A 15772-nucleotide genomic window follows, 5' to 3' on the forward strand; every position below is an offset into this window, starting at 1 on the left:
ATGAAATGTGTTTTCAAACATTTGTTCTACAGACAGCGCCATCTAGTGGCTTCTGAAAATAAGTAAAGTGGTTCATGAAGCTTCATTTGGCCATCCCTCCTCAAAGACTTTATAAAGGCGTACCAGTTATTTAAAAAAAAAAACTACCCTTTAAAAGGGTCATATTATACTGCTTTTCAACACTTTCACATTGGTCTTGTTGGTCCAAAGTTCATTGGCCTAAATCCAGCGTTTCCTTGATTTCTCAATAGCCAATGGTTAACCACTTTATGCTTTTACTTTCGAGTCTCGCACACAGACTGTGACGACACTCCCAAATTGTACTGTTCCCTCAAAAGTGAGGAGACCGTACATGTTCTCCCTGAGCTGGTGGGGATTTTTATCTAGTTACTCCAGTTTCCTCCCACAATCCAAACACACAGCTAGTAGTCGGAACGCTAAGTCGCCCATAGATGCGAGTGTGTGGTTGTGAACTTCCTGTCTCTTTGTGTGAATTGGACCTGACAGTCTATCCAGCCGTTGTCAGCTGGGATTGGCTGCAGCCCCTGCAATGCTGACTTGGATATAGCAGGTATGGAGCATGGGTCGAGAGATATGCAAGGATGAGGATGGGATACAATAAAATGCAAACCCACAGGAAAAATAAATACGAAACTTTTATAATCTTACACAACTCGACTTGAGTAAACAATCTCCCAACAATAATGACTTCAGAAAATGGAAAAACTTGTAACAAAATGAACATTTTATTGAATACAAATTAAGTTATACACATTAAATGAAGCAAACGGAACTGATCCATTGTTTCTGTTCGCCTCCTTACAGGCTTTTATTTGTCCGCCGTAAAGCAGAGGTGCTATTGATATTGGACATACTCCCTGTCTACCCTCCGCCTCACTGACAGTGTAGTATTGCAGCAAACTAATCCATAATTTATTCACAGTTTGGCTCAATAGTGCATCAGTTAAAAATCGTCCCTCAATCACACCTCGGGAATCAGCTATGATTTGTTAAGCATACATTATACATCAGTGCACTGACGTGTACATGATACCAGCTGGCCACGTCAAGAGAGGATTTATTAATCATATCAGTCAGTGAAGTCGGGAGGAATTTACAGTGATGTGGCTCAACGGGCCGTTCGGGATGACAGGGATTAATACATTTATGAGTGTGGGTTTAATTTGAATCCCTTTGCAGCAGGCACTTTGGCAGAGGACAACAACCACTGAGAATAAACAAGGCTTATTAAACAAGGCTACCTGGCTCAAGAGAGACAGATTAAACTGACGGGGGATGTTTCATTTTATATCGCAGACCGTTTTCACCCTTCACTGTGAAACACTAACTTATTGCCTCGTGTCAACACTGGGTCACTGGACTGTGTTTTGGTGCCAAATGTGTCCACGGTAGAAAAGATTCGACTTCCTGGACTCTTTAAAGTGTGGGAGAAGATCCTACACAGAAGAATTGGTGTGTCTCTGGAATATCCAAGAGATACAATTGAGGTTCAGAAGAAACCTCCGAAGCAAACAGATTTAATCTGCGTAAACTCAAATGTACAGGGCTTTGAAGAGGAGCTCTTTCTGGCGACAGTTTCTCTCACACACACACACACACACACACACACGCACACGCAGGTCTATGAGATTAAGACCTCTCTGCTTCTAAGAGGACGTGACGGAGACACAATGATGTCATCCGAATCATCCGACTCGACTGCAGCGGCTTCTCCACACTCGTGAAAATGAAGCTCCGTTTGGCCTGCAGGTGAAATGAAGCACAAGCAAAACTGTGTTGAGTCAGAAATTCCAACATTTAGGCGGATTTGATCCAAAACAAAGAAGAAGGAGCTGACGTGTCCCTCTTTTCGTCTCACCTTTCGTGGGCGTCACCGCGGATTCATAAGTGCTAGAGACCATGTTGACGTTGTCTTGTGTGCCCCACTCTTCACCATCATTACTGCTGGGTGCAACACCTGGCCGACAAAACACAGTCATTTGTCAGATTATTTACATTTGTGCGTTCAAAGCCAAAAGGATTCCTGTTTTTACAGAGTGCATGAAACCTGTCCACTCACGATTAATAGCATTTTATAGCACAACAACACAAGTAACTCTGCTAAAGTCCTCGCAGCGCTCAGGATTCCTTTAGTTTGAATACAAGCCAAGATAGTTCAGTCCAGAAACTCTCCGTGAATCCCACCACACTTCAAGTTCAGAGGCAAGTCTTGTAAGCAAGCAGAACGGGGGAAGAAACAGCTGACATCGCTGTTCTGCTCAGTGCACCCGTATACCATTGACCTGCTCAAAACTCTGGGAGACGCTGGGCAGAGCGGTGATGGAAGGCGGGGAAGCGTTAACGGGTCATTCAGGTCGAACTTTAAACAGCTACCAATTCAGATCCATCACAGCTCGTGTGGGAATATCAGCAGAGAAATGTTGACTTTGACGGCGGGAACGAGTTCACCGAGTCAGCAGGAAATGTGTGAAGCTCACCGGTTTTGCTTTTGTGTTTTGAGCGTGTTTTCCTCGAAGCCGCCGAAGGCAACTGGTCGCCCACCGGGGAAGGCACCGAGACCCCGGAGCTGAAGCAAGAACACACACACACACATGTGATCCTGCTGCATTCTGCATCAATCTACAGTTTTTGTTCTTAGATCATGTGTTTTAAAGAGTCACCTCGCCACTGCAAGACTACAACGAGCCAGATGTCCCCTGAATGCAGACTGAATCATCGTCAAGGCAACCGCATCCATCTCGCCAGCGGAGGAAGCAGAGGATGAGTCTGCAGCCTGAAAACAGGAGATGAAGAGCAGAGGGGACTTCAGAAAAGATCAGGAGAAACACAAAGAAAGCCTGTCAGAGCCATCTAGTGGTCACTTAAGTAGGCTGCAGCTCATCGTCACACATAATGGGACATAATGATCCAATGTAGTGCTGCCCAAGGCACACAAGCCAACAAAAGCAGTTTCTGGTTTCATTTGTTCTGCCATCATTTCCCTGATGAGCCCATTATGATCTTCAGAAACACACATGGAGGAAAGGAAAATCACATTGTGTTCAACTCAAAAGACAGATGTGCGTGAACGTCACACCTCTTCTATAACGTATGTTAAAATGTGCTTCAACCGCAAGACGTTCAAGTTCAGTTTAATGGTGTCATATAGTTTAGACTGAATATAAAGTCCGTCCTTTGGAAAAGTAACATTCATTTTCTTACTATAGTTTGATGTTTTGACATTGTGGCCACTTTTCTTATTGATCCATTTACAGTCCAGGTGTAAAAACCTCGACTTCTTGCTGTGGTTGAAATGCATGACTGAAAAGATAACGTCACATCTAAATCCAACCAAGATGCATTTTATTGTCACAGGACATTAAAACTGTGCTGATATCTAAACCACAATGTATGCAGACCTCCATGGGGGTTAGGAGGGGTGCCAATTCCAAGATTGTTTCCTTTTTGATAAAAACCTGAGATGATAAGAAATATGTGAAAGACACACATATTTAGAGCTGAATTCATTTACTGCTAAAAATAAGCTTTAATAATAACCTAAAAATGGATGGATATTTAAAAACCAAACTATATAACCACCACGAGAATTAGGTTAAGAGCTTTTTCATGCTGCTTTTCAAAATACTGAAAGGTTAACAAGCCCTGACAAAATGCTAAAATCTTTATTTACAGGCCTTGGTCACCACCAGTTGGCAGGGTTAGGGTTAGTTGTCCGTCTCTTACAGTAATACAAACTCCAGCAGTATTAAAGCCACACAGAGGTGCATCAGGGTCATCATCATAAGTTATAAATGAATACTTTATTTAATTTCATTGATTTTATCCGCCTTTATGGCATATGGCAGAACAAATTGCTCGTATTGTGAAAACTCCACCTGGCAATAAATCATCATCAGTGGAATGTTCCGAGTTGTGTTAACCATCATGAAAGCCACAATAAAAACTAAAAACGGATTAGGTGATTGCAGATGAAGATGAGGATGGCAGGTCAAAATAGAAGTCATGTTTGGACCTTTTTCTCCCGACAATTGTAAGGGTGTAATATAAGAACAGAAACCTTATTCTGTGCAGGTTTCAGCTGCTCCTTGAGCTGCGACTCTCTGAGGAGGTGGCCTCTTAAAGCTGATTGCAGCGTCACGACGTCCTGCAGATAGAACGGGTCTGGCACAAGGACTCTGGACTCTTATATAACATTTCTCTCCACCATCTATAGCTCCCTTTACATAAGAGTGTTATATTGCATACCCTATTTCTGTGCTCCCTCCAGTGGGTCTGAATGACCAATGCTGCGTTCTCGCTTGTGCGTGTCGGTGAATCGGCACCTCGTTCTTCCTCTCCTCCCGCCGCCTCCTCCTTACATCCGACGTCCCTCTCCTCTCCCTCTCCCTCCTCCAGACCTGCTCTGCCCTCGGAGGTCTCATGAGTCTGTTCCGTTGTGGGAGAAATACAGGAGAGCTCAGGCTCGCCTCTGACGTCCTCCAGAGTTTGAATCCTCACCCGCAGCTGCTCCAACTCCTTTCTGGGGAAACACGTAGTTCAATGTTACTCATCAAAGTCAATTCTGCATTTTGTTTTGTTCCAAAAAAAAAAACACGTAAAAAGTTTAAACCCGACTATTTCTTGAGCTGAGATATCGAGGATGCTGCCATGAAAGCGAGCGACCTTGTTGCCATGAAAGTAGTGTCAAAGCCATGCTGTCAGGGTCAGTTTGGAGAAACATTCCTCATGCATCAGCTATTGGAAACGTTTTTGGGACCCCTCACGGCATTTTGTCCCAGGTTTCATTAAAATTGGCTTCATGTGGAGATTGTCGTCATTTTTGGTCGTAAGTCGTTGGTTTTGTGAAAATATAGACACGTTCATCACGTATACTCTGTACCACAGCCAAGAAAATCTTTTTATAAATTTAAAGGTTATTATTACTCTCTTTTACCCGTCCGACCAACTCAAGATGAAATTTGGCTTTGTGGCTCCTCCTGAACAAAGTAGTATTTGCAGGACTATATGGGAAATAGTATTTCTTAATGATGCATTCTGTAACGTAGAGGCATTATTTCAGTTAAAGTGAAAGTTGACAGACTCACTTTATTGTTTCTGAGTAACGTCAACACAGTTAAGAGTTGTGTGCTCTATTTCTTACTACATATTTAAAATAAAAACTAAAAAGTAAAACCCACTGATGTTGTCGTCCATCTTTATTTTATCAATATATTTTTTTTTTCTTCCGTGTGAAGCTTTTCTTCATTTCTATAACTTCTTTGTAAAGCACTGTGAATTGCCCAGTGTTTGAATAATGCGCTATAAATACATTTGCCTTGCCTTGCATTGCCTTGCCATCGCTCCCTCTCCACCTCTTCATTTTCTGTCCTCAATTGTTTTAGTTCATCGCTGAAAATACAAAAGAGTCCCAAGAAAATAAAAGGGCTTTTTCTTGATAGAGGCTGTAAAGGGAAGTAATAACATATTGCATCATCAGACAGTGACGCTATATATATCCAGTATAAAATGTTCTGCCAGGTTTAAAGCGTTCTTCCAGATGATTGACATTAATTATGGCTCGGAGGACAGACACACTGCATGGTAAATGTACACAGAGGTGGAGGTCAAGCTGCTGTTCACTCACTCTCTACTCGACAGGCGCTCGTGAAGCTCCTCCTTTTCCTTCTCCAATTGGCCAAGACGTTTTCTCAGATCCAAGACCTCTTCCTCCTCCCGTTTCTCGGTGATGGTTCCCACGGAGACCACTGCCTCTGTTGCCATGCCAAACCCTCGAATCTCCCCCAGTGTGGCCTGGACCCCCTGATCCAATCGGCCGCAGCTCTGTGCCGGCTGGGCGTGTCTTCTGCTGTCCTCCAGCCTCTGATTGGAGGAGAGAGAAGTCCGTCTGTGAGGAAGCTGCTGAAGCGCCAGCCCGTCACAGGCGACACACGTGGAGGCAGTTTCCTCTCACCTTCTCCACCTCCAGCAGCCTTCTCAACAGTCTCTGTTTACTCCACTCTCTGTAACCTGGGACACAAAATCACACACAATATTGTTTTACAGGTTCGACGACTGCATTATCTTTAAAGCATTTAGCGGTCACTCTTTATAATTCTTTAAAATATACTAATATAATGAAAGCTTCACTGTTTAATTAGTACAGTTTTTAGTCGGTTGGAACATATTATAATCTTTATTTGAACTGGTATAGTCCTTTTCTTACTTAGTTCACTTTATTCTTCATTTCATTCCCTCCAACTTCAATGTTCTTTACTGAGCCTTAAGTTCGAAATTACTGCAATTATTTCGTCTTTATATATTATTATGTTAATTCTTACAATCACTCTAATCAATGCTACATAATTGTTACATATTATGGACAGTATACAGCAAACAGACTGTATTTCCCTCCTCTCTCACTTAAGATCAAACATTTGTTGCCTAGTTTAACATTTCACATCCAGTTTATTTTGTGTTCTACCTGTGTAAAGCTCTTTGAGTTTTTTTGGAAACTGCAGAAGAATGTGTGTGTGTGTGTGTGTGTGTGTGTGTGTGTGTGTGTGTGTGTGTGTGTGTGTGTGTGTGTGTGTGTGTGTGTGTGTGTGTGTGTGTGTGTGTGTGTGTGTGTGTGTGTGTGTGTGTGTGTGTGTGTGTGTGTGTGTGTGTGTGTGTGTGTGTGTGAATATTGTGGTAATTAGTGTCACACCTATAGAATATAAGCTGTCACACTATTATCATCACCATCCCAACCCCGCCCCTCGTTTTAGGTCCTGTATATGTGAAAGGTTTGTCTTTGTAATGTCAAACTAAATGAAACATGAAAAAGATGAAAATGAAAAGAAAACATTCTCTTCTAATCGATATTATAATAAAATAAAAAAACAGGCTAACTTAACTGAGAGGGATGAATGGAGTGAAATGTGTCTGGATTTATTTATGAGAGGATTTTGTCAGTGAAGGTTCCTCACTCATGCAGGTTTAATTGCGTCATGGGGAAATGCATTTGTGCCAAGTTATGGACACCTTTCATTCCTCCGGCAGGACAGTCGGTGTTGACTTCTTCCCTCAGCACTGCGTTCTCCTGTTGAAGCTGTTTCAGGTTCTCAGACAGACGACGGACGGTGGAGCTCAAAGCTTTCTGCTGCCGCTGGGAACATTTACTCTCCGCTCGACTACTACAGACAGACAGACAGACACAGAGCGACAGACAGAATGAACCCTAGCCCAGGAATGATGGGAGTGTCATTACTAAACATTCATCCCAAATCCAGCAATGCTGTTGCACATTTTAAACGGTCAAGTGTAAAATTCGGGTAGTTTCACTCAATGAAACTGAGGTCAACACGTCAGAAAATTCCACGCGGTCTTTTACATTGCAAAAGACTACAGTAAATAAGACTACTTTTTACTTTTTTTTTTATTGTGGACTAACGTGTTTTATTATGTCTTATGGTGAATGTTATTCTCATCTGTGAAAAGTGCAGTGTAAATAAAAATGTACTTACTGACTCGATTGTAAGTAATGCTAACATTCGTCTGTCGTCAGAAAACAAGCGTTACATTAAAAGCATTCTTTAAGGGTCACATGAACAAGTCTGCATTTTGGATTTCAGCTATTTTGTTGCAGCTTTGTCTCGCTAAGTCTATTATTTTGTTGGAGGAATATTAGGATCCAGATTCTAAAGTATCTTTTTCCAAACTAACCACTGTAACTTCAACTCAAGGTAATGAGTGATGTGGCCATCAAACTGACCCACAGCCGATATGTCACCGCAACAATAGATTTTGTGTGTGGCCTGCCAGTCGCTGCTGTGTAGATTCTGCTCCTCTCTGACTGGCCAATTTTTTTCAGTTTTGTGCGGAACCGGTCCGCGGAATCATTAACCAAAGTCATCGCGCTTTTTGTGTACGTGCTACCAAGTGAAAATCTGCTTGAAAGAAAAAACATGAACAAGAAAAAATAGTAGTCTAGGATCCCACAGACCAATTTTCACTCTCTTTGTGTTTGCTCAATGATGGAGGAGTTGCCTGTCCAGGTTATACCCTGCCTTCACACAGAGCCTCCATTGGATAAAGCACAATAGAAAATGAATGAGTGAGACGCTGGATAGGAAAGAAATCGGTCTACTTTTTAGTAACTAATGTGGGATCCCATACAAATTATTAGTGAACTGTACAACACTAATGTCATACTGTACATCCTGTGTCTTTCACCTTTTCTCTGCAGCTTCCAGTAGAATCCTCAGTCTCTGGATCTGAAACATAAGATGCACCAAAAACACTTTTGTATGCAAAGCTGAGCTCAGCCCTGCGGCCAGAGTAGATGTGAGGATAAGCACGGTCCCAAATCACTTTCGGGATGGATTTTGTGTAAACCTGCTTCTCTCGTGATCGTCTCGGCTACAACAGGTTGAATCCGGTCGATCCAGACATTACCTCTTGAAAATAGGTCTCCACTGTGATCTTGAGCTCCTCCAGGTTGGTGGTCCTCAGCTCACTTTGCAATTTACTGCAACAAAGGAGGAAGCAGACCTTGAAGACATTTCATTTATAAACCAGATGAACAGAGAGAGAGGTGGATGAGTGATTTGCCTCAGAGCGTTTTCTTTCTCTCGACACTGCTGCTCCAGCTTCAGGATCCTCTGCTTCAGCCCATTTAGAACCTCGAGAGGAAAAAAGTCGGTTTATTTAGCTTGTCCAGTAAGAACGATTTCACCAACGTCTTAGACATACTCACCACACTGCCTTCTTTTTTCTTATCCACCAAACTGCGAGTGTATTCAGATCCCTATTAAAAAAAAAAAGCATTACACAGTGTTATTTTTTTTTAATTAACGTCCATGGGAAAAATCTAATGCAAATGTTTTCACCTTAGTAGGATCCAGAAGCTCTTCGATCTGTTTCTCTCGTTTCGCATTATCTTCCTCTAGGCGCCGTAGTTTGACTTTCATTTGATGGTTGTCCGACTTCTGTGCCTGGAGACTCTGTAGAGGAAAGTATCTGGTGAAATAAAACTTCATAAAAAGGTGTCAAAACTGGAGGCAAGAGAAAAGTGGGAATTGGAAGCAAATATAGCGATAAAAGATTGAGAACATGAGGAAACATGCAGGTCTGCACATGAATGAACTAATAGCCCAACATGGAGGGAGGTCCATTGTGAAAGTGAAGATGAAAATATAATAATAAGAGTGTACTTGTAATTTGTCAGGGAGGAATTGTGGGGAAGTAGGCGACTTCACTGATTTATTCTGGGATTGGCCAAACATAAGAGGACTTTTGGAAAAAAACGTGCAAAAGGAAATAAGGACAACTGGGAGTTGAGACTGTAGATATCGTAGTTTCCAGACTATAAGCAGCTACTTTGTTTTTCACAGGCTTTCAACACTGCGGCTTATAACATATCTCTCTCTCTCTCTCTCTCTCTCTCTCTCTCTCCCCCTCTCTCCAAAATGTCGAATGAAATCTTGTGTGCCTGCTGCTCACTACTGACTAGTATCACCTCCAAATCCCATCTTTGACTGACCAATTTTTCCACAGTTTTTCGAGATTTTTGCGATAGCGATTTGGCAAATCATTAACAAAAGTCATAGCGCACTATTCCTGAATGTTCTGCAGCTTTTGATGTGCTTTTGGTGTATGTGCTCTAATTTTCACCAAAATCCCATCCACTTTCACCGGCAAATTTTTCAGAGTTTTAAATGACTTTTTTTCTGTAATGGTTTGCCGACTCATTAGCAAAAGTCATAGCACAGTATTCGCGAATTTTCCCGCACGTTTGCAAACGGCACGCAGAATAACGGCCTCCTGGCTGAAACCTCAAAGACCCGGCATCGTGCAACTGAGAGACCAGGGGAAACAGGTTTATATGTTGGAAAACACGAGAGAGAGACATCAAGGTTTAAGACAGAATTTGCACAATTCATACAACAAGCTCAAAAGATAACCCCAAACAGGATCCTCTTTACCTTCTTGAGACGAATGATTTCATCATACATGTCCTCTTTCTCTCTGTAGTCACATGCACCCAATGTAAAACCTGCAAAGCACAAGGACCAACATGGAGGCCGGACACAGTTAGACAAACTAACACGGAGCGGAATCTGCTGACATCCACACACATTCTCTCGCATCTATTCCGTCATCTGTCTGCTGCTGTCTCGGCCACTCGGCAAAGACTGCTTCCTTCAGCTGTTGCATATTCTCACCATTGGATGCAGAGTGGAGATGTCTGAATTTCTTCATGCTCAGGTTCTGTTTGAGGAGCTCCGGCGTGACCTCACACTCGGATCTCAGGGTCACATCTGCGAATAGTCAGACGGCATGTGTGGGTTTAATTTGGACAGAATGGATTTTCCGGCCGGAATTACCGAACTCATACCACCCTCCCTCATGTACAGGGTGCAGAGTCCCAAACACGTTGCACAGTAATCACATGAACCCTCTCATGACCGGATGTATTCTGATTCTAGGGAAGTCTAATAGTCACAACATCTAACAAGTGTGTGCTTCTGGGTAAGGAATATCCGGACTCATGTTATTACCAGGTTTTTGAGAATTCACAGTTTGTTATTGTAATAACATCTCATGATAATAAATCTACTATTGGAAAGCCTGTTGTTTACCAGCTTTGTGGGATGGGCAGCAGAGTTGCGTGTGTGTAGGCTCCACTTATCAAAGCTTGATCGATTGTTGAAGGTAAGAAATTATCTATAAAACACATTTCTTTACTTTCTATTCAAAGTTTCTGTCGCTGACTGACATTGCATATAGTTTTTTAAGTTAAGATGTAATGAAGTTGCAGATGCTTTACAAACCATGTTTTTTTTTGGGCCAAATTGAGTATTTTGTCTTTCAGTGTACTCCTGCCTCATGAAGTTGGAAATCCGAGTTTGAAGTGGGATGACTTTAACGACCTCAAGTCGAGTTTGAAATATGATCATGTGCAGCGTGACGTGTTGGAAACACGGTTTCAATATTGTTTTATATCGATTAGAAACAATTTAAATCATTCATAATTACAGCCCTGCCAATAGTGTTGCCTGTTTGCCTCATACTTTGATCATCTCTGACGTTACAACCTTGCAGAAAGGAGCTGTTCTGTAACAAATAATAAATCCCCTCTGTGTTCTCGGGGTGCCTACCATGGCCGTTGCTGAGAAGTGAAGAGATGCGAGCAGAGCCAGTTTCTCCAGGTGTGTCCCCTCTGCTGTCCCTCTGGGTGGAAGCCTTCGGCAGTCTCCAGGCTCCCATTGCTGCTCTCCTTGGGTTAACATTCAGGCTGGAGAGGTATGGGGACTCTGCGCATAAACAAATAAGAGTTTTGCACACGTGGGTTTTGTTACGAAGCGTGCAAATATTTCCCACAGAGCAGCCGAGCAAGTCTTACTTGGAGAAGGAGCGGACTTTCCAGAGGGTTTCTTCCTCTCGGTTCTCTGACAAGACACAAACACAAGGCATTAAAGCGGCCTTGTGAATGAAATGAAATGAAACACAAAGTCCAAAATACAAAGATTTAAGATTAGCTGTGGGTTTGCTTACCTTTTCTGAAATATCAGCAGGGAAAGAAAAGCCGTCTTCTCCCTAGGAGTGAGACAGGAGAACGTATCAGTCAGACGGTTTGCAGAATCAGCAATAAAACAAACAGTTGGTTTATAGAATTTATTTGGTCCCAGAAAACATCACTTTTTTTTTTTTTTTAACTGTGACATACCTACTTTTTGACTAGGGTTTTAAAACTGATGTGATGTTGTTCTTACATTGTATTAAACAGCAATAGATTAACAGTGTTGACAACCTGAAACAACTAAAGTGGATAAAAAAAAACTAAAAATAAACCTCATATCACTTTCGAAGCGGTAAAATGGTAATTGTTTATATGCGTCACCAAAAAATAAATCAGATCTTGGACAGACAGGGAGATTTTAGGGACCGCTTACACTTTTGGAGTCATTTCCCGACCCGACTACAATTCTCTGATTCACTTTCTTCACATTGAACATGTAAACAAAAGCATAATGGAAAGCTAAGGTGATATATATTCTGCAACATGACTTCCACAACAAGGCCGAGTGCTGGCTGAAATGAAATGCAACCCATTATATAATACTGTGGCGATGAATTCACCAGCCAAGGACTCACAACTAAACAAATGTTTGCCAATGCGACAGCAGGAATGAATAAAGACGATCGCTTTTATTATATTTATAAGGGTTTACTTTGTGGTCTGCGTGAAAGCCAAATGACGTAACACTCAACAACACCAGAGTTTGGATGACAGCACTCACACTTCCTCTGATGAATTGTTCCAACAGAAAGTTTTCTATGAAGCAGTAAGTGAAAACACACCTGTAGTGTGGGCCATGGTCACCACATGCTATTCACTGTTATCGATCATTGTTTTTCAAGCTTGTTTTCCAGTTTTCCTTGAGCAAGATGAGCGAGATGATCATGGGTTCAGACAGCACCTGGGCCTTTCTGTGTGGAGTTTGCATGTTCTCATCAGATGTGTGTGGGTTTCCTCCGGGTACTCTGTTCTCATCCCACAGTTCAAAGACATGCATGCAAGGTTAACTGGTGACCTTATAATGCCCTTACGTGTGAATGTGAGTGCATGTGGGTGTCCGTCACTCTGTGTTTGCCCTGTGATGGACTGGCGACCTGTCCAAAGAGTATCCTGCCCTGATTTAAAAAAAAAATTAATGGAGTTGGGATGCAGGAGCACTTATTGTGGTATAGAGTAGAAAACTTGTCCCTCGTGTAATCTCACCATTTTTACAGTTTCAAAACGTCAATCATCAGTTAGAAATGCCACTTTTCATTGTATTACAAACCCAGAACGGGTACTCAGTGGAGCGCCTCTCTCATCCGCTTTGTATGGGAAAAATCACAGTTTTATCTTCATTTTTCAGTTTATTTCCAATTAGAAGTTTTCATTTATTCAAAAAAGAAATTAATAAAACCACCATTTATAATAACTTTAGGGTGCCAAGGTTCAGCCCCTGGTGCACCCCAAAAACATTGAATAACTGCCTTACGTGCCTAATATATGAAACTGTAGCAAAGAGCCCAACTTTGAACGGTTTTAAGTAAGAGACCACCGCTTAGGAAAATCAACTAAATAGCAGACTCGACTCCTGAATGTCGGTGGATTTCAAACTCACGAGCTCCTCACAGTCTTCATCCGTCTGGACGTCGCTCCCCTCCAGCGACATCTTAGCACTGGAACTGAACATACCGAGCCAGCGGGCGTTATGTCAAGTGGAAAAACTCGACTTTTCCCGCATGTGATCCTCTCATTTTTCACCCCCTGCATGCAGAGAAGGTCCACTTCAGCTTGTCCCGAGTTTCAAACAGTAAAAACATGAGGCGACCGACAAAAGAGGCGCTAGCTATGCTACAACTGGTCTTAATGCGTCCACAACACGGCAGATGTTTCCAGGTAACGATCCGTCGGTGCGGCGACATAAACGGATAAGCATCGCTTCCGGGGAGCCGCTGGAAGCCGCAGGAAACGCCGTGGCTGTGTCCGGGAGATGGTTGCTGTTTTCACATCAGTGTTGCAGATAGAGTCGTCTAGCAACCAGGCAGCTGTTAATGAGCAGCAAAGCCACGGACGGGGGAAAGTCCGACGGCACCTGAACGCATCACCAAGTTCATGTAAAAACAGTATATCCAATAAATGGTCACAAAATCATCAAAAAGACTGAATGTTCACGGTTTGTTTATCTTCACGGATCTCTCCATCCCGTCCTGGACTGAGAGTGCACGTACTTTCTCCCTCTCATCGCATGTTTCCTGTCTTGGGTGTAGCTAAAAGGAGGGTTTTTCCATAAGTTCTGTCCAATCACATGCAGGGAAACAGATGAAGGGCGAAGAACGAGACCTACTACAACTACAACTAAATACAGCTAGAGTTTCAGGTTGTAACATCCTACACATATATCACTACGTTTTTGCAGCAGCTTCCTATGAAGCAAGTTTTGTTTGCAGTATAATGCTGATATTAAGTAGAAGCCCAGTTTTTGCCCAAAACAAGCATCCAACCAAAGAGGTGAAAAATGTGTTAATGATGGGGTTTTTTCTATTATTTTCTTCTTTTCTTTCTCATTTAGTTGTGTTGTCGCACTTTAGAGCAGCCTTGGTCTGGATCTTGACTCAGTATTAGCCCCTTAAAGTCTTGATCTTGTCTTGGGATGCTCTGGTCTAGGTCTTGACTAGGTCCCGGCTCTTCAAAGTTTTGGTTTTGTCTTGGTCTTGTTTTGGTCTTGGGATGCTCTGGTCTTGTCATAACTCAGTCTCTGTCCCTTAAAGTCTTGGTCCTTTTTTTTCTTTTCTGTTTGCAAAAAAGAAAGGTCTTGTATTGAGATGCTCTGGTCTTGGTCTTGACTCAGTCTCAGATGAGGCGGTCATCATTTCATTTACCATATATTCTAATGTCATTTTGTGTCTTTTCATAGTGCTTTGGTGTCATTTGTCCATTTAAAGGTGTTCTATTTGGGGGGTTTTTGTATCTATTTTTTTGTCATTCAGTCTGACCATTTGGGTTTGAGAACGTGTTGCCCCTCCACCTGTCATCACCAATCACACTTCATGCAGTTTAAGGTCACAGGCGACTGGAATCAATCCCAGCTGACTGTGGACTAAGTATACATCCTGAACACATCGGCAGTCCATCACAAGGCAAACCCAGAGAGACAAACGTCCACACACACATTCACACAGAGGAGTAATGTGACTCCTCTGTGTGACTCACGCAAAACTCCACACACAGATGCACGACTTCAGAATCAAGTGAGTGCGAACCACTTCATCGCTGTGTGCTTGTTGCTTCCGTGTCCATTAATAGAAAAGACACAACACTTTGAGAGTCTTTTGTTCACTTTCCACTGCTGCTTTTGTATCACTCTTCATACTCTCCTTCGCGTGAAAGTCTGGAGAGAACACGATGGCCTCTTGTTTCTGTATCATATTCGCATGCACAATGTTTTTACAGGTGGTGGACCCCCAGAGCCACACAGGCAGGCAGACCAGCATACTTTAGTTCAGGGCAAACAAAACAGTTGTGGCCACTTTACTGCAGCAGCAGTGGGGTTCTTTTTTTTTTTATTTATTGGATAAAAATTGTTATTGTCACGGTATAACAAAAACTCATCTCATGCCAGTACTGCAGAGAGTGATGCTTAGACTACTTTTTATTTTGAGGGTTTTTCTGATTGTGACTTCTCAGGGATCTGTGGGAATAATATGAACTTCTATTTCTCTGTGTGTTTCAGATTTCATCCTATAGTTTATTTAAGAGTCTTTAACTGACTCTTTCTTCGTTATGTGCAATGAGGCTCAGTGATCGCTGGACCCCCGTCACTCCATTCTTCTTTTAAAATCACCTCTAAATCATGCTTTGAATTTCATCAACAAACATACTTTTCATTTTAACACATTTGTTCTATTCAGATCAACAACTACTGAGGAACGACTGTATCAGCTGTGTAAGTGAGAAAACAACACTTTGTTCGACACTTGTGTCACTGTGCAAGCAACACCCGGTAAAGTAATGACTATCAGATACATATTAAACGTGAAATCTACAAACTTTATTCATTTTAACAAGACATGGAAATCAATCCTAAAAAATATATATATATTTTTTTTAAATGTAATATGGCACATTAGGTTGATTTGAGGTTTTTTCCACCTATCACATCACAATTTGGTATATGGAGGCTGGAGTCAGTCTCATGGTCATGTTTGAAGCTTTGCATGATAACTGCTTATA

General features: G+C 42.1%; 1 protein-coding gene across 2 annotated transcripts; it reads right to left on the minus strand.

The window, feature by feature from the left end:
- Positions 1–723: 723 nt before the first annotated feature.
- On the minus strand, positions 724–13807 carry iqce (IQ motif containing E). 2 transcript variants are annotated; one of them, XM_080462754.1, is made up of 21 exons: positions 13161–13807; positions 11539–11580; positions 11387–11432; positions 11142–11297; positions 10206–10301; positions 9966–10036; positions 8871–8984; positions 8738–8788; positions 8593–8663; positions 8437–8509; positions 8215–8255; positions 7024–7175; positions 5972–6027; positions 5645–5880; positions 5341–5409; positions 4267–4540; positions 4079–4165; positions 2682–2794; positions 2499–2587; positions 1880–1978; positions 724–1764 (listed from the first exon to the last, which is right to left on the minus strand). In XM_080462754.1, exons 1-21 carry the CDS (start codon positions 13230–13232, stop codon positions 1643–1645), a joined length of 2130 nt encoding a protein of 709 aa, XP_080318880.1. In that variant the 5' UTR covers positions 13233–13807; the 3' UTR covers positions 724–1642. The 2 variants fall into 2 exon arrangements, with proteins under 2 accessions (XP_080318880.1, XP_080318881.1); XM_080462755.1 differs by lacking the exon at positions 5341–5409.
- Between the last annotated feature and the right edge of the window lie 1965 nt (positions 13808–15772).

The sequence above is a fragment of the Lipophrys pholis genome (assembly GCF_963383615.2).
Source record: "Lipophrys pholis genome assembly, chromosome: 5".
Lineage (NCBI taxonomy): Eukaryota > Metazoa > Chordata > Actinopteri > Blenniiformes > Blenniidae > Lipophrys > Lipophrys pholis.

Excerpts from the sequence above, each read along its gene's own strand:
- iqce (XM_080462754.1), bottom strand. The coding sequence starts at position 13,232 with ATGTTCAGTTCCAGTGCTAAGATGTCGCTGGAGGGGAGCGACGTCCAG. Across the intron at positions 11,433-11,538 it reads CTGCTGATATTTCAGAAAAG|AGAACCGAGAGGAAGAAACC; the intron begins GTAAGCAAACCC and ends GTGTCTTGTCAG. Across the intron at positions 10,037-10,205 it reads TCTCCACTCTGCATCCAATG|GTTTTACATTGGGTGCATGT; the intron begins GTGAGAATATGC and ends TGTGCTTTGCAG.